General features: G+C 38.5%; 1 protein-coding gene across 1 annotated transcript in view; it reads left to right on the top strand.

Annotated features, from left to right (window-relative positions):
* The window catches only part of LOC104083575 (suppression of tumorigenicity 18 protein-like), a gene marked incomplete at its 3' end in the record, with an annotated part of 126,516 nt that extends 107,158 nt beyond the window's left edge, over positions 1-19,358 (top strand). Inside the window, exons 6-9 of the mRNA XM_009587089.1 lie at positions 9,542-9,732; positions 14,020-14,814; positions 17,600-17,734; positions 19,268-19,358. Coding sequence (XP_009585384.1) covers positions 9,542-9,732; positions 14,020-14,814; positions 17,600-17,734; positions 19,268-19,358 — 1,212 coding nt within the window. The remainder of the gene's footprint in view (positions 1-9,541; positions 9,733-14,019; positions 14,815-17,599; positions 17,735-19,267) is intronic.
* Between the last annotated feature and the right edge of the window lie 203 nt (positions 19,359-19,561).

Below are 19,561 nucleotides of genomic sequence, written 5' to 3' on the forward strand. Positions count from 1 at the left end.
TATGCCTTAATGCCTTCTGCTGGGTGACAGTATGCATCAGAACATTATAGCCCCAAACGGTTGTTTCCATTTATGGCAGATCTTTTCTCTGTAGATGACCGCAAGCCATATAGAGATTGAAATGCCAACCGGTGACTTCTGCCTCATATATATCAATCATGAGTTAAATATTATGGCTGGCTGAATTGCTCTGTCTGACTGATGTCAAGGATGGATTCAGCCAAGCAAAAGCAAGCCAAAACAGACTGTGGGCAGCCTGGAGATAGCAAGGAAAGGAAAAGAATGCAGCCATGGGACCTCCTGCTACATTAAAGGGAGGTACTGTCTCCTGACAATGAATTGCTTACAGTTCCATTGCCTCTTGTCAAAAAAAAAAAAAGGCTTCTCTTCTTTACGTCTTCTCTAACCAGACTGTAGTTACCAGTATGCTTTTTATTTACGCATCTACTGGCATTAGCAGGCTGACTACTCACATGCAAGGCTTTCTGGATGCAAAGGCTGTGTGATGATCTGTAGATTTGCCTAGAAACTTAATCCATTCTAAGCCAAATTTTTGGCTTGGGTCCCGCTGGAATTTATTGACCTACTGAACCTGGACAGATTGAGTGAGTAAATGAAAAAGAGGCTAGGGAGGCTGGATTTGGCCCAGATCTTGGACATTCATTCATATTACTGAGTTTAAGAACTTCTTGAGCTCCATGCAATAAAAATTAAGTTTCCTCCAAACTGGCTTTTACTTAAAATAACTTACCTGTTAGAAAAGGATCCAAATATACAACTCTAGCCACATAGAGTTATTGATCTATGAGCTATAGAATGACACTGTGAAGAAGTCATCTATTTCATTAACATAATATTTCAATTAGAGGGCTTATGTGTGTTATTTTTTATATGATCTGAATATCCTTATGATCCTACAAGCTTGTAAACTGAAAACAAGAAAACCAGAGAAGAGAACTTAAATCTGTGCTGTCCTTCTCTGAGTTACCTTTCCTGTGGGGAGAACCCTGCTAAAAGAGTAAACTAGAGATTAAAAATAAAAAAAAAGAAAAAGAGGTTAAAAAAAAAAAAAAAAAAAGCCATTTCATGAGCCTATTGCAGCCTGAAATCATCCTTTAGCCTCAGGCATCACAGTGAGCTTGAGGCATGGGTAGATTTCACCATAACTGCATGCCTTTTCCTATGTTATTGCTGACTTACCATTGCTCCACTCTTTTTACGGGCTTCTTTTTATTTGCTCAATCATTTCACAGTCCAGTTGTTCTTTTTGGTCAGGTGGCCTATAACGTTTAGTTTACTGTCTGACACATCTCCAAGCTCAGTACATAATGACTCAACACCATTACCCATTTCTCCCCAGCCTCTTCTTATGGGGGCTAATAAATCCTCTTTCACCAACAAGGCTATGACAGCTCCTTTGCGTGTCTTATATGTCTTTTTTAAATAAAATATATCTTTTAATATTGTGCACCAGCCAGCTTTCAGTTATGATACCATATTTTTCTCCACATTATTATCTGTCCAGTTCTGTTCCTTTTTTCCTAGCTAAACCTTTCATTTGTGTATATAGACAGACACTTTAATACCCCCAAGTTACTGAGCTTATTTTGCTTTATATTAGTGTTCATAAATATGAATTTCCCTTTTATCTTTCTTCCCATCTATACCCCATGTGCATTCCTTTCATCTTGGTTCAGCCCTGGACTGAACTTCTCACAACTCTGGCATTTTAGAAAAAGCATTCACCGTGTATGGCAGTAAACTTTTCTATTTGTAGAAGGCCCTTTAACTCTGGAATGATTGCTACAGTGCACAGGAAAAGCCCCTGTCCCTTTCGCCGATGCAACTTGTGAACCAAGTGTACGGGTTTGTTAGAAAGGGGAGAAATGCATTTTTTGCGTTGCGATATTAAAAAATGAGAAACAGTCATATTTTCTTTAATTATTACTGGAGTAAGTCGTGCTAGTTCCGAGCTTCTATTACAGCCAATTCACCAGGTCTAAATGACGAGCAATTTTTTTCGACACATTTTATTGGTTTAAATTCTTCCAATTTTAATGCTTAAAAATGTTGATGGAAGGAAATTACTTTTACCTGATGAATTCTCTCCGAAATAATTTTTCAGGAATTCCCAGCTGGAGCTATTTTCCAGATTATTTTTCATCACCTAGGCTGAATCTGTTAAACATAACACACTCCGTCATGGAGTCCAAATGTTGTAGAATGTGTAAAAGTTACTATGGCTCAGCTTTCTTTACAAAATACAAGAAAACGTTAATGTCAATAACTCTGACTCCAGATTAGCAATCAGGGCAAATACATGTTTAGCTTCTTGTCAGTGATGAGAACTCAGTGGTCCTTTCCAGGACTAGTCTGCAAAATTTCACATCAGAGTTCTGTTAATAACAAATGGTCTTTTTTAATATTTTCACGTAGAGCCATAAGTTTTCATTGGCATAATGTTTGAATATATTTGAATACTTATAAGAATTATTTAAAAGAATTAGAAAGAAAACCCTTTTTTTCTTCTGGTTTAACTCAACCTTAGACTGTCAATGAACTGTAGCTCAACCCTTGATTACAGTTTTCTCAGTTGCACAGTCTTACTCCTTGAAGTTCTTCAGCTAGTCAGTGTGTTGCCACCTATAACTTGTAAAGCAAGCAGCTGCTTCTGGACATGTGCAATTTCCCCACACCTAACAATTCACAGCCTTTCTCACTTTTACTTTTTTAGATGGTTAGAATGGTCATTTCATTTCACCCGTGCTCCAGCATGTTCCACTATTCAGAGAGAAATTAATGGACACATAAAACATCTGTAAGCACAGTTTCATACCCCACTGAGTAGAAAAATGTTTGGAAATGAGAAGTATAATTCAGGATGGAACATCAGAATATAGTGTTGTAGAAATCCTGAGAATGTATGCAGTCCATACAGCAGACAAGATAGAAGGTATTGTAAAACTTGCAGATCTTTCTAAGAATGAGAGTTGAAGGGTGCAGAGATGGGGTGAAGTCATTAGAGCCTTCTCTTGAACTGCCATTCTCACTGATGAAAAGCATCTCATCAAATATCTTCCTAAAAAAAAAAAAAAAAGAGATTGATCAAGAAGTCCGTATTTAATACACAAGCCATTTTCTTTATGTCCTTTGAGAGACTTTGCTTAGCTTTGCATCTAGCACCTATCTGCATTTTAGAACAGAATGCAGTAAACGGAATTACTGTTCAGTTGTCATTTTTCCAAAGGTATAAACCTTGTAGATTTTATATTCCAGTATCCATAGTTTGAAGTGATACAATTTACTTTCTTCCTTTTAGAAAACATTTTTCTCTCTCTATGTATAAAATCTACGACTAATCCATGTCTTTTAAAAGTAGCTTCTATCTAGTTTTCTGAATCTAGGATTTGTCTTTGTATTTAGTTAGAATATGTGAATTCTTTCATATTCAGTAAATAAGTTCATGGCATTAGAAACACCACCCTAGTCCTTGCAGACCTGACTGACTTTGTGGATTTCCAGTCTTTCTGTGGAGACTCCAACTTCTGGCTATAAGACAGTGTATTAATGCCTTTTTTCTGTCTGTTTTCACTTTTAGAGCAACCTGAGCTGAGAACATTATCACTCTCGCTTCCACTGAGCTATAAAATTTACATGCACTCTTTGCAAACAACAAGGGTTTGTTAAGGAAACGGAACATAAATCTGACTGTCTTAACCTGAAGACAAAACAAAGAGTCATGGTCGCTCTCCACCTTCCTCCCCAACCACTGTTGTCCATCTGAAGTTGCTGTAATTAGCAGCACTCATTTGGGTTTTCAATTGCAATGATCAGACTACCAATGCTCTCTTTCTTTGGACTCCAACATTCCAGCTCCTTTCATGAACCTCCATCATTCATGGTTGATATAAACAATAACATCAATGTCATTTCAACTGACATGCAATCTGTCCTAGGAGCAGATCATCCCCTTTCTGTACCCAGAAATTATTCTGCTAATAATTTCTCCTGTCCATCATTGGCTTATGAGGAGCTCAGGATTTTTGTGTGATTTTTTGGGGATCAGATACTTTCAGCTATAGCCTAAACCTTTGAAAGCCATTGTGCTAGAGAGTTAGACAGAATCCAGCTCATCTGTTTCTTAGAGAACAAGCTGACATAGAAGAGGACTAAGGTGGGGAGACATTCTGAATTCATGTTCCTTTTAGGTACCTCTGATTCAGCACAATCTTAAAATTCTTAGAAGAAAGCCCAACCATGACAGACATTTGCAAACTACTGGTTCATCTGTGAGTGGCAAGTGTCCCTGAATCTTCGAATACCAACTTTTCCCTCCTGTAAGGAAAATGTAGTATTTGACTTCCACAGTGTCCTAGGGCACCTGCAAGTTTGTGAACAAAACCTGATCAAGGCCTAAAGCATCTGGCAACATCTTTAATCACAATATGCTTAAGGAGTAGTTAGGCTAACCTTCTCGTTGTAATTACTGGTGTGAAGTTAAATGGTTCTGCGTATCAGAAGAGGATGTCTCCTTTAATTGTAATTCAATAGTTTAACGCTTACTTTTGTAGTATAGTTAAGCAAACAGTCAAAAGGCAATTCAGGCTAAGAATTTAAAATTATTTGCTCCACAAACTAAAATGTTCCATTAATTGTTCTTGCACAAACTCACATGAGGAGTGGGCTCCTTAAATAGCATTAGACAATAAGTGTAGGTGCCTTGATATTCAAAAACATTTATTTTCTCTCTTGAAGCTAAGGAGTGTGCATGAGATGCAGTGTGTTCTGTTCTTACTATCTTACATGGCATCCATTACAAGCTTTAGTAAACACCAGTTGTCAGGCTGAACGCACCCCTGGTTTTACCCACTATAGCAATTCTTTGCTCTGTTATCATGCTTTACCAATCTGCAGGCTGCTGTGAAAAAGAAAAAAATCCCCAGAGATCTGGAAGTCTTGCCAACAGATTAACAACAAAAAATCCTTGCTGGCTACAAAGTGGTTAAAGGTCGGGTTAAAGGCTTGACAAACATGTCACTTAGATGAACCAATTACAAAAAGATGAGCATGACAATTTTTAGCAGTAGGAAAAGCTATTTAGGACTGCTTAAAACCTCTCTCTTTCTTCTGAGGCATTGCTTTGTGGTAGGGAGCCAATGCACTGTTCTGCCTGTATACTACCTGTGTCTGCCCACACCATCGAAGATATACTCTGAACAGAAATAAAGGAAAGAAAAGGACCCAGTAAATCCCCCAAAAAAGTATTTAGGTATGAAATGCATATGAAGATTTATCATGGGCTTTTTTTCAACACAAGCAACCAGGTCTTACATGTCTTAGATTTTAACCTCTTGGCTCACACTATGATAACTGACACAAGACTGTTTTTGGTAACAGAGTCATTGACTAAAAAAATAATAATAATAAAAAATCTGCTCATTATAGATAGTACTAAAATGATTTATTAGTCATAAAATTTCAGTACAATTAAATTGGGGGAAAAAACATGTATTGGCTTTGGTCTCATAACAAAAAGAGCTTCTCCTGTTTTATGAGCCTCAGATTACCAAATAACCTTGACAGCTGAATCAGTGTTCCATGACAACAAGCAGGTCATTGATAAATAGCAACAAAACTATTAGATGTTGAATTTATGAGATGAGTAATAGAGAAGCTAAATTATAGGTTTACCATTTGACAAACTACAGCTTGACAAATCTGTGCTAACGTACGTGTGTGTATGAGTGCATGTACATAAGCAAAAGAGAGAAATAGAAACTTTTTAAGACAAAGGTGAATTTGACATACCAAGAATGTTACAAAGGCATAAATATATTCTTTTCATAGTAGTTAAATTCCCAGTGTCCAAATAATTAACAAATCATGTGTAAGTACTTTAAAAAGCTACCACTTGTGAAGTTGTTTTCTGGTTTTATTTTCATGTTTACTTTTAAGCACTGTAAGGTAGAAAAGAAGGGGAATTGCTGTTAAATGGTAGATCTTTAACCTGGCTCTTGCAAACTAATAGATTCCAGTTAAAACTCAAAACCGGCAGTTTAAAAAGACACCAGCAAAAGCAAGAGTATATTCTGCTGGAGTTGCAAAATCTCATCCCAGCTTATGGAGAGCAATTTGCACTTCCTAGGAAAGAAGCAATAACTGCATTTTGTCATCTTCCTGTAATCAGAGTGGAAGGTGTCAGGAAAGATTTTACTTAAAGTTGAATCTCATGTATTCACTTATTTTAAAATGATGGGAACTATAGAGGAAATCTGGGTGAGAGGCCGCCTGTGTACAGAAAAAGATACAATAAGGACAAGCTAATGCACCAGTCTTTCATAGAGGAGAAACTTTCTAACATGAGCAATGTGCTTCCAGGCAGATTTGTAGGCCTCCTGTCCTGAGACTGATGCAGCAGCTTTTGATTTACTGCTGGAAACTGTGGTAGTTACAGTCCAGTGGGATTCTTATGCTCTCATTTCCCAGAGCAGATCTGCAGGTGGCAGGTGGCAGCAGTACCACCGCATGGTCCTGACTGTTGTCTGCTAGCATCTGAGTTGGGCTGTCTTTCACAGTTGTGTTGAAAAAACAGCGTGTTTAATAGCTGTTGTGCCAGGCCACAGCGGTGGGCTTATAACACCGTGTTACTAGAAAAAGATTGTACTTAGTGAGCAAGAATACAGCAATCAACTTACCGTCTTACCATGTTTTCCCTTAACTTGACTGGAAGATACACAATAATCAGACAAATTACAGGATTAAAGCTGAAGAGCTAGATGAAGTTCTGTGACCTGTGTTGCACAGGAGGGCATACTAGATTATCTGATTGGATCTTCTGTTCTAAAAATCTATTAATTATGCTTGTGTAAGAAACATCCGTAGCTTCATCAAAGGGGAATTAAACACTGGAAATTCATCTTATCCTAAACACCCTCACAGTAGCTACTGGAGGCAAACTTGAAGCTTAACAAATAAATGAGAAAGATCAAAAGCAAACCTAGTGAAGCTTTTGGTTGATAAAACCAATTGTGTGTGAAGGGTTTTCAAACATTTGTCATCTATTCAATTTTCCTGAAACAACATGAATGGTACGAACTGCCCTTCACAAATATGAATTAAGAAACTCTTGATTATATTTTCTTAGAAATAAATTATGCATATTTGTCCGCACCACATCCATCCCTGATGTCTGTTATATGGGTTTCATTTCCAAGGGGACGCTTATACCATTGTGATTCTGACCTTTAATATGATATTCATGTTATCTTCTAGTCATAAACAGAGAAATAACACAGAAGCCATAATAAATTCCACTACAGCAGGTGCTTGGCGTCCAGTATTCCTGATGCCCATAGCATTTTAGCTTTCAGAAGATCAAGAATATCCATTGTGTTTAAGATGCATATGGTAGAATTTTAACATTCCCCCTAAAATGCAGATCTTCCTACTTCTGTGTCCTTCATGTTTGCAATGATGGATTGCCAAAAAGGTGCTTAGCCAAAAATGGGTATTTTTTGTTAACAAAAAGCTCAAGTTAGTCATATGCTTTCATCCAAAACAATCAGAACCTGAGCCAATTTAGTGCACATAAGATACCTTGGAAGGATTAATTTATGCTGTTGAGCTTGTAATATGTGTAACCAATAGGAGTTCTCTGCATACATAGATTTTTTGCAAATCTTGCAGCTAAGCCAGTGAGCCAAATGCAAAATCCAACACCTAAGGGCATCGTGTAGATTTGTAATGCACCCTGGGGGTGCCTAAGGTCGAGAAACCATTGAGTGGATTACACAGATTCATATATGTAGTTTTTTCATCTCTGACAGATATAATATGAGCACTATTATTCGTACTACATAAATTTCTTAGAATATTGTGTGTGAGAGAACAATGAAATCATGCCAAACCACTTACACAAAAAGTTATTAAAAAAAGAGGGTTGAGGGTTCAGGCCTCCTTTGCGAGGTGTCATATGATGTAACGTCTATGTGACATACAGATCAGCTGCATGGCAGCAAAGGCTTTGCTAAATATCTGTAGAAGCAAAGTAATATGCAGATCAATATGTGGATCTTATAGGAGCTGAAAGAAGTATATAAAATCTGCTAAACCACTTCCTCTTTAAAATATTGCCCTCTCTTCTGATGTCGGTCATCTGAAAGTTATGCATCTAGACTGGGCAAGGTTTTTCCCGGGGGATGGCTCACCCTGTTTATCAGATAGATCTAGTTTTAAGCGGGATGAATTCGTAGCCCAGAAGGCCAACTGTATCCTGGGCTGCATCAAAAGAAGCATGGCCAGCAGGTCGAGGGAGGTGATTCTGCCCCTCTGCTCTGCTCTGGTGAGACCCCACCTGGAGTACTGCGTCCAGCTCTGAAACGCTCAGCACAGAAGAGACATGGACCTGTTGGAGCAGGTTCAGAGAAGGGCCACAAAAATGATCAGGGGGATGGAACACCTCTCCTATGAAGAAAGGCTGAGAGAGTTGGGGTTGTTCAGCCTGGAGAAGAGAAGCCTCCGGGGCGACCTTATTGCAGCCTTTCAGTACTTAAAGTGGGCTTATAAGAAAGATGGGGACAAACTTTTTAACAGGGCCTGTTGCCATAGGACAAGCAGTAATGGTTTTAAACTAAAAGAGGATAGATTTAAACTAGATACAAGGAAGAAATTTTTCACAATGAGGGTGGTGAAACACTGGAACAGGTTGCCCAGAGAGGTGGTAGATGCCCCATCCCTGGCAACATTCAAGGTCATGTTGGACAGGGCTCTGAGCAACCTGATCTAATTGAAGATGTCCCTGCTCATGGCAGGGGGATTGGACTAGATGACCTTTAAAGGTCCCTTCCAATCCAATTCTATGAATTGCCCTCTGGAGAAGTCTTTTTCCAGAGTCTATATAGAGACCTGAGAAGAGCTTAAACTAGGCATTTATGGCTGAGTGAATGAAATGAAACCAACCCTTGGGACTGATATTGAAAGAGGGACCCATATTGCAAAATTTTCTGGAGGTACAGTGTGTTTCACACAGGTTTTATGCTGTTGAACTCAAGCTGCGTGATTGGATATCCATACTGATGTAAAGATAATGGAGCCAAAGGCTCCGGATGTTGTAGTATAACTGGTGGTATATTTTCTCCCCTTGGCTGTTTCTCTGGATTATCAACCCAGATTACAATTTTGTTCATCCTTTCCTGGGTGTATTTATTTTACTGCAGAGCAGGGCTTAGATTAGCATATGCTTACTTAGGATTAAGGATGTTGGGTTATGGCTTTTTTGGTTTTGTCTTCCTCCTCATTCTGCTTCCCCTAAACAGATTTTGGCAGCAGTGAAAAGAAATGGGACTTGCCTGTGCCATGAACTTCAAGTACATGAGCTAAAATTAAATATCTGCTAAACACAACTTGCTGAAACTGCAAGTGAATTAATATTTTGTCAGTCCTCACTTTTATACTTACAATTAGAGTATGGTGCTATTTTTTAAACAATTTACCCCTCACTTCTCCCACTTTTTTCTCTATCATTGCCGATTGATCATTGCAGTGCCTACAAATGTTCCATGGCTAAGAAGAGAAAAGCTGAAGAACAGATATCAGGCGTTCCCGTCAACAAAAGGAAGTCCCTGTTAATGAAACCCCGCCACTACAGCCCCAGCTTGGAATGCAAGGAAGAAAATGAAGACAGGACGGATTTACAGGAAGAGATCAGTGTCCTTGAACGCAGCTCAACTCCAGGTAGTCGTGCAGTGTGGCTCCGCTTGAACCTGAGTTCCACAGGAAGGGAGATATGAAAGAGTATTTTCAAAAAGGATGCAGAATGTGTTTGACTTCTAACAGAGTTGGAATGGTTCATTTCTGTCTAGGTTTAACCATCGTACTTCCAATTATTTTGTACAATAACTCCTCCTGGGGTCTAGTAAATGCTTTGTAGGTCACACAGAGAGACAACTACTGCAACAGGTCAGATATGGAGCGGCATCTGCTTCTCCACTAGCTCTGTCAAAGAACAAGGTTAAGCCCACCACTGAGAAAAACACATTTATGAAGAGCAGATTTTCACCGGAATATATAGAGCTCTTAGGAAGAAAAAAAAATGCTTAGCAAAACATTGTTGACTTTAACATTTAGCAAAGCAATTTCATGCATGTGACTGCTACTTGTGTTCTGTTTAACACGATTATTAGACTCAGCACTTTTATACTTGTTATTCCAACTCTGCTAAGCCAAACATGTCCAACGATTTATAGAAACTTCTACAACGTGTATGCTGGAAAATATGGAAGAGGATGGGGATACAGAAACATATAGCTACAGTATGTCTTTATTGCTCTTTTTTTCTAATGTATGTTTATATATATTCAAAAAGAACAAAAAATATCAAACTGAATTGGCTGTCACATATTTGTTTAGGAAGTCCTGCACAAATCATTAATCAGGCAAGTGAGAAGATATAAGTGGAATACCTTCTGCATTTGTTTTAAAGGGAGGAGTCATCAGTATTTAGCAAATGTCAAGATAAAAGCAGTGTGATCTGGCACTGGGAAATTAGTAATCATAGATAATATGAAAACAGAATGAACTTATATTCTACTCAGTTGCTGGATGCTATGGGAGTTTAAAGGTAATTTGTTTTCCACTCAGTTTCTTCTTATCAAATATTTTGGAAGAACAGGGTGCTAGATAATCCCATCTATGCTCCCTTTCCCACAAAAGGTTGGACCAGATGATCTTTGGAGGTCCCTTCCAGCCTGGGCTGTTCTGTGATTCTATGATGAACTAAGATTAGGAATTTACATCTTTATCCACTCTAAATAGAATTTCCTTAAAAACAAAACAAAATCTCCAAATTTTATACATATGAATACCATAAAACACATAGAAGAAGAAGGGTGTCTTTCAGATTAGAGTCATATCCTGGTACTACTGAAATCAGTGGAGATCTTTGTGTCATTTCTATACAGCAAAGATTTCAGCCAGTTGTGACTTCTAAGTCTTCTAGGAGGAGTTTCTTCCAGAGCTCTGCATCCCACCAGTGTGAAAGCCTAGAAGGGAGCTCCCTTTTCAAACAGAACTTTAATTAACAAGGTGATACCCAATGTCTCTGTCTTTTGGGTGACATTACTAAGCTAAATTCATCAAGAAAAAAGCTCCATGTTTCTCAGTGCCTGTTCAGCCTGCAAGGAGTATTTCTATCTCCTAACACCAGAAGGGAAGCTGTTTGAGTAAGAGTTCCTGTATGTTTTTTTTTGTTTGTTTGTTTGGGGTTTTTTTGAGATATTTTAGCTAATTTTTCTTGCACTGCTTCTTCAGCATGGTTCCTGGCCATCCAGAGCTGCCCTCAGTAATGTGTTTTTCTTTCCCTTTTGTCTGTTCTCTGCACAGCTTGAAGAACTCACTGAAGGGAAAGTACTATGATGGGTGTAAAGGTAGAACTTGTGCCACATATAGATGAACCTAAGTGATTTAACTGGTTCTTTTTTTTAAAAAAGGGCAAGTGTTGGGCCAGGTCCACTGATATAAATGCAGGGGAACCCTATTTGCATCCAGCCCTTCAGTCAAAAGAAAAAAACCACTTGATTTCAAAAAGATTTATTTGATATCAATGAGATTTCTCCCAAACTGCTTGTGTCAGTGATAATACAACCTATCCCTTTTGCATTAATTTTGCCAGCTACAAAACAAATTTCAGCTAAAGCATACAGCTCAAATTTCAGCTAAAGCATACAGCTGGTCTGGGTATGTAGGTTTATTTGTAATTTCTTAGTGTAATATTGCTCATTTTATTATGAACTCATGATTCTTGTCTGTTGATCAGTTAATGCTTCAGTTCATGGATTGATGTAACTGTAAACTAAGCTGAGTTTTGATTATTTTTAAAGTAAATCTACAGCCTGTAGAAGTGAAAAGCAAAGCTGGGACAGCTGAACCATTAAGACTGCTTCAACAACAAATTTTTAAACACTGCATTTAAAAATTGCTGATTATTTAAGGAGCAAAAATTTGTTATCATACATTTATATTATTTTTCATCTTTCACCCAGAAAAATAACTGTTACTATAATCAAGTTTTGTTTGTTTTGTTTTGTTTTGTTTTGTTTTGAAGGGACATTTCTTTTAAAACTAGAACTTCTTACTTTTTGAAATGACCCACTGATGGGATTCTGTTATTTTCCAAATGACAGAAGAGCAAATAATAAAAACACATTTGACTAAAGTTGGTTATAAAGCCACATCATCATTCTTGCTTGCTGAGATGTGAAAAGACAGCAGACTTCTTTATTCAGAATACTGCAATGTGTGTGGTACTAGACCAGCTGTTAAAAAGTTACACTAAGGTTTACAGACATTTTTTTTAAACAGAACTTTATGCACACAGTGCACAAGGCCACCTCTCCCTGCATGAGTCCAATTTTCTGAAGAAGAATAAGAATTAATCAATATTTTCTTTTAACATATAACAAACAGTTGAACCAAACAATTATGTAAACTGGAAATGACCCAAAATGCTAACAGTTTGGCAGCAGTAAAGTGAAATGCATTGTGGTGCACATGTGCATTTTTGTCCCCCTTTTCCCCTCCACAATAATCTGCACTTAATAGGAATATTTTAAACTATGTAGCTAAGCAACAGAGGTAATTGTTGCTTTCTAGAGCTTTTGTTAGGCACTCTAACACAGCCCAAATATGCATAATTAGGTATAATGTCTATAAATCATTATTGTACACATGTGGGTAGTTAAGTGGATTGAGAGAATAGTTCAATGAATTGGATATATTCACTGAAAATGCTTTTTATTTGTTTTCTGTAGTTCATAATACTTTAAAATTATCATAACCCTTTACACTTTCTCTTAATAGCTCACTGTGTTATTGAGAGAAACTTCATTTGCATTTTAGACTATGCTTAATTTATTATTTAAACCTGGAGTTCTTCTGATTCAGAAGAGGACAGACACATCTTATGAAATAGTCTGTGCTTGTTTATTCATCCTCCTTTCTAGGAAGTAAAATGTTAAATTTTTCAGTTTATGTTGAATAGATCCCAACAAAAGAATGTACCCTATAATCAGCATTATTGAAGGGGCTAGTGTTGTGACTAAATTCTTCCCTTCATCCAAAAATGCTTTTAGTTACTATGGCAATATTTACTTGATCCTGGCAAACCAGTGTTGATTTTAGAGAGATAATTACCAGAAAGGAAGATGATGGAGATGTATTTTGAGTGTCCTTGTCAGAGGAAATGTTTATAAAAAATTAAATGAGATACAAAAGGCGTATTGTCTTCCACACCGACAACCTCTCCTACATGCAGCCTCTATTACCTGCCGGCTGCTGCTTTTCTTCTGAAGAAAGATGTTTATAAAGACAGGATGCACTTCAGTGGTGTCTTTAACAAGTCCTTTATGAGTCTGTACATAACAACCATTTCTGTTTGCCTGTGAATGACCTGATCTATCACTTAATGTGGCAATTGCAATAGTGACCAGGAGCTTGCCCTTTGTGAAGTATTGAGGTTTTTTCCACCAAAGTCCACGCAAAGTAATCAGCGTCTATTTTGAGAAAATATTTGGGAATCTTAGATGGCAGAAAAGTGAAAATAGATCAGAGGAATTTTAAAATGTGTGTGTGTGTGCTTGTATATATATTTATGCGTATATTATGTAGATTGTGTGTATATATGTAGTATCTATCTACATATGGCACATTATATTTATATGAATGTATATGAATGTGCGTGTGTTCTAAGATAATATATGTCTTCACCATCAGTGAAAAATGGCAACATATTTATTTCTCATATGACTTTGGAGCTATAATATAAAGTAGATATTGTCTTAGAAGAGCTTTTCCTGATGCTACAAGCAGTCATTTCAAACACAGCCGTGGTGCAAATTCAATCATTTCAGAGTAGCTTTCAGTAAAGAAATGGTGATTGGTAAGTAAATATCTTCATATCACTTCTACAAGATACAAAAAGCAGTTATTCTTAAATATTTTTCTCTTGCTCTTTTTCTCATGCAGAGGAAAGTACTCCAAAATCAGCTGAGGAAACCCCTCATTCAGGTGGGCAAGAAAATTCCAGTCAAAGAAAAGATTACTCCAGCTACCAAGATGCCATGGCCAAATCTTTGATGAACATGGGAAAATTAGCAAAAGATGCACCCAGTCAAACAGTGGCAGAAAATCTAAATGATAGCGGCATTCAATCCTTAAAAACAGAAAGTGATGACACTGATGAATGTTACATGATTAACTCAGCTGAAAGAAAGGAAAAGACTGTTATTTCTGGCCCCAAATACTGTTCTTCTGAGGAAAATGAAAGTAACTCTGAAATTATGGACAACGAGTGGGACAGCTCCTCAAATTTCTCAGAAGAAACTAGTGTAAAGCCCCATGTAACTCAGAAGTATATTGTAGAGTGTAATCAACCCAGCATACTGGAAGTCCCAGAAATTAAGAAGGAAGAGGTAGAATTTGGCCCTTGCGAAACACTTTGTGACTCAGAAACAGAGCTAAGAGCACCCCAGGAGTCCCACCCAGATCCTTTCGAGAAGAGAATTCAGAATCCCTTCCCTGAAAGTGAAGAAGACGACAATGAGTGCCTGTCAGAAACCACAGAAGTGTCAGTTGAGCTGGACAAATCAAAAGGGAACTTGAGTTTGCTAGAACAAGCAATCGCTCTGCAGGCAGAGCAGGGGCATGTGTTTCACAGCACCTACAAGGAACTGGATAGGTTTCTTCTGGAGCATCTAGCAGGGGAGAGGAGACAAACCAAAGTTATTGACATTGCTGGGAGACAGATATTTAGCAACAAACGTAAGGAAGAATTTTTGGCTGTTCTTACTGGCTTAGGCATTTATCCTGTGACTGATAGAGGATTCTGAGCTGGGTTTTATAGCAACAGTAAAGAATCTGGAATTTAGCTGGTAATTTTGTCAATTATGTACCTTCACACTAGTGCCTTACATCTAACCAGGTTAAACGCTAGGTACTTGGCTTCCTGCCAAACCGCTATGTGAAGTGATCAGTAATGGGTACTAAAAGGGCTGTGTAGCTGGCACGGACACTCCTTCTCCTCCTTTTCCTCCTCCTCTACCTCCTCCTCCATAGGGCGCTAATACATACCTCCTAAATTTCAGCAGCCAAAAGAGAAGGCATTAAAACGGTGCTTAAGGAAAGGTTAGGGTGAAAAATTGGCCTCTTCCAAACATACCACCTAATTCCTAAGCCATGTGTTTTCTGAGTTCAGTCTACTTCATGTATCAACATTACATTTTGCTACAGCCAGCACTTCTGAGCCAGGAAAGCACAAGCCGTGCTCTTCTGTCTCATTCACCATCAGCAGAATTACCAGTAAGTTCCAAAATCTATATTGTTTCTGATGGTTTGTGGCATCCTACAAAGCTGTAGGTACATTGCTCCATTTTCAGTACTTAATCAGGCTTCCAGAGGTGGAGATTTGAAAGATTTGGGTTTGATTTGTAAACTGGGTTGTCTCGTATGAAACTCCTCAATTGAGGATAATTAGAGAACATCAAGAGATATCATTTTATAAGCACACTCCCTGCTGTAGTAATTAACAACACATTCATCTGTCCTTTGACTTTTCCTTTTGGGCTTCCAAATATACTGAGGTCACCCCAGCATTGCTGCAATTTCTGCTTTTGATAAATGATTTACTTTGGTATTTCTAGTGTTACTTTAGAGTAGTCCCTGTGGACATTGCAAATATTATAGTAGTTTAGTTGTCTCAAGCATTTAGTGTGTAAGAAAACCGTCAAGTTTTTTTAGGAGTTGCAACTACAAAATATTTCCTGTAGTATTTGGGAAGAATATGCATGCATCTCATTTTTCTGTCTCAAGCAGTCTTTTCATTAGAATGTCTTAAGCTCTGCATGCACGGTATTAGTCTACTTCCTTGCTAAACTACATGAACCTTTATTTGCTCAAATGACTATGGTATGTGCAGGAATTTTACAGATACCTTTTCTTATCCCGAGACCAGCTGTGTTCACCAGGTTCACATTGGTGTCAATGTGACTTTCTCACAGCACACATAAGAAGGAGCAGTGATGGTAAGCATGGCAGAATCTGGCCCTTCCTGATTTGCCTCATATTACTATTAGCTGTAGTTTGCAGGTGAGTTCAGAGGTAATACTCATGTAGGAACAAACTAGGCTTTGTTCAAGTTGTATAAACACCATATGATTTTAGTCAAGGTAGTATCAGGCACATAATTTTTTCACTTTACATAATTAACTGGTTTTTATTTCTAAAAAATCCACCATCAAATCCATCAGCTTTTAATTTTCTTTCTTGGATTCTACATCAGAAAAACACAGCTTAAATTTATATTTTTCCATCTTTTTAATGATAAACCTTTCCAATTAGTGGGGGAAAAACTAAATCATATTTCAGGGTCCCTCTTTATTTTCTGTCCACTATTGCAGCACTTTCCATCTGCAGTGATTCTAAAAAGCATGTGGCCTCCTGTTGATGCTCGGTCTATTTTCTTTCCTCCGTATTTCTTTTTTTTTTTTTTTTTTTTTTTTTCACTGAAGCTTTCGCAGGGATGTTAACCCTCAGCTGTCTCTGGCGATCCTGTCCCTAAGCACGTCCTACCCCGCGGCCCAACAAAAGGAGCTTGAAGGAGGCTGCTCCCTGTGCTGGCTGCAGCTGTTTTCTCCCCCAGCGCCGAATGCTGTTGGCAGCCAATCACAGATGGAGCTAAAACCATCCTCAGCAATTTATGTGGCCACTTCCTCCAGATTTCTCACAAGAGGATTTCTGGACCAGAATTCATTCCTTTCTCGCCCAGACTTTTGATCCTGCATTGGAAATCAAATAAAGGCTTTCTGACCAGTGCTTCTTGCACAATTCTAGGTGCTTGAAACAAAAATTGGGAATGCGCTGCGGCCATTACAGAGTGGTAGCTGTGGGGCTGGGCTGAGACCTCGCCTTTGAAAGGGTATCGGCTGCTCCATGTTTTCACTGTCGTTGTGGGCTGCTCCACAAAGCGGCATTGCCATGTGTACCAGAGGGAGCTGCTTGCCTTGCCTCTCAAATGTAAAGTGGCATGTATTCAGTTTCCTAACAAAGAACCTACAGCCTAGAGATCTGCGATATTTAAGGAATGGCTTCTGGTTGAAATGCTTTTTGTTTGTTTGTTTGTTTCTTTCACACCTCAGCTTTTATTTGGTCGTCCCAGCTTCCTGGAGTCTGACATTAACAAGAGTAAAAGATTGTTTCTGCTTTTTTATTTATTCCTTTATAGATCTTGCTGTTGGCTGATGCTGCCAGTTTTCTGGCTTATTGGATTGTGGCTTCTGTCCTGTTTAAGGCTCTGAATGGAATAATGACACTGCAATCCTAAAGCTATACAGTTTAGCACATAAATGGCATATTGGGAGGAGGGAGCCATTGTTTAAAGGACACAGTGTGAAAACATAAAGTGATGCTTAAATCACATACGTCTCTGATAAAACTTTGTGTAGGAATTGCATCTGAAGTACAAAATAGAGAGTATCACGCTGCTAGGATCACTCAGCTGAGTGCAGACAGGGGCTAAAGCCAAAAAAAATCCTATCTGATTTCTCTGCAGATTCACCCAGGCCTGAAAAGAGAGAAACCAAATGTCCCATCCCAGGATGTGATGGCACAGGGCACGTGACTGGGCTGTACCCTCACCACCGCAGTCTCTCAGGCTGTCCACATAAAGTTAGAGTGCCACTAGAAAGTGAGTATCATCACCCTGCAGTCCAGAATAACAACTGGATCTGGCCCGGTATTGTGGGTAGTGTGTGCTCATGCTGGAAAAGAAACCTACTTTTTCTGGGTGAGATTGCAGAATGAAACTGAGAGAGGAGCCATCACACCTTTCTTGCCCTCCAGCTCTTAGTCACAGTTCTACTTCCCACACTTGTGAAGCTCAAGTATTCCTTAGTAGTAGCATTCCAAACAGCAGTAGGCTCCCAGCAGTGGACTGGGAAGAGTAAGATCAGAGCCGAACTATCCCCACCCTGCCAGCAGACCTGCATGTTGTAGTCTTATGAATCTTCAAGATCTTGCTTGCCCATCCTTTTGCTAAGGCATGCAGCACAGAAATCACCTGCTTCTTTCAGAGCTGCGACCTGATTTGCGGTAATCACATGCTGAGGCTGCTGGTTTTCATTGCCAATAACTGAGAGGCCTGGGCATGCTTATTCAGAGATGTTTCCAGTGTCCCCCATACCACTGAGCTCAAAAAGAGTACTTCCATCAGTACATCCCAGCATTGGTCCACAGCACATCTCTCTCGTATGACTGTATTGTGCTAACTCTTTTATGCCCAGTCTAGCCTGAATTTCCCTGCTTATTTCCAACTGTGCTGGTCTGATTACCTTGGTTTGTGTGTGTGTGTAATCCTGCAATGTGATGCAATGAAATGCTGCATAATAAGCCATAACCTAATGTGAAACTATTAAACAACCTAGTTAGTCAGATTGTTTTTTGTGGTGGCGTGCATAACAAGAAATGAAAAGGATACTTGCACTTTACCAATGTCCTGTTCTTATCTGTAGCTCTCCCTTTTTTTAAATCTGGTACTAAACTGTATTTATGGAAACATCTGCTGACTTAAGCAGGCTGCTGCATTCGGAAGGCCTTAGCAACATTGACTTTCCAAAAAGTTAAAATTAACAAGTCCTTGTTAATTATCACACTTCCAATCAGATGTATTCTGTCCTGCTGGCAAAAAACAAACAAAAAAATTATAATTTGGTTCCTGACAAAACAAACCAGTTGACTGAACAGTCAGCTTTTTTGAAGTACTGTGCACCCAAAGGGGTAATGCAGTACTGAAGTCATGAGGGCAGACATACAAAGACATATTCTGTTTTACACAGACGTACATCGCAGTCTTAATAAAAACGATCCACATCAAAGGGCATAAGAAATGTACATGTACTGCGTTAGTGGTGTATGAACCAGAGGGCAAAGGGCTTCATGATGGAACATCCTTCTGCCTTTGTTCTTTTGAAGTCCATAGAAACAATGATGTGCGTGTGGGAAGCCGCACTACAGCGATGTATGGATAAACTGGCATATGCTGGAGGCACCAGCCTTGCTGTGTTGTAGGTCCTTTGCTTCTCCTTTTCTTTTGTGGTCAAAATGTGACAGAACTGAGAATCTGAGTCCAAAGAAAAATGTTCTTTTTTTTTTAATATATGTATTTTTAATTGATGGATGTTATTATCACCTTTTTTTTTTTTTTCTTCTTATTCCTGTTTAGTTCTTGCCATGCATGAAAATGTTTTAAAGTGCCCCACCCCAGGATGCACTGGAAGAGGACATGTCAACAGCAATCGCAACACACACAGAAGGTAGTTCAGAAAAGTCCCTGTCCACTTAAAATCTAACGTACTCAGGAGTAAATTGATGGGCAAGTCTTGGAATTAGATGTTATGTACTACACTGCAGAATGCCTATGAACTGCAAGGGTAGCTTATATTATTTATAACCAAATAACTGTGTTTTATTTCATTATATCAAAAATGGTTACATAGAATCATAGAATCATAGAATC

This window comes from Fulmarus glacialis, unplaced genomic scaffold, assembly GCF_000690835.1.
Source record: "Fulmarus glacialis isolate BGI_N327 unplaced genomic scaffold, ASM69083v1 scaffold16611, whole genome shotgun sequence".
Taxonomy (NCBI): domain Eukaryota; kingdom Metazoa; phylum Chordata; class Aves; order Procellariiformes; family Procellariidae; genus Fulmarus; species Fulmarus glacialis.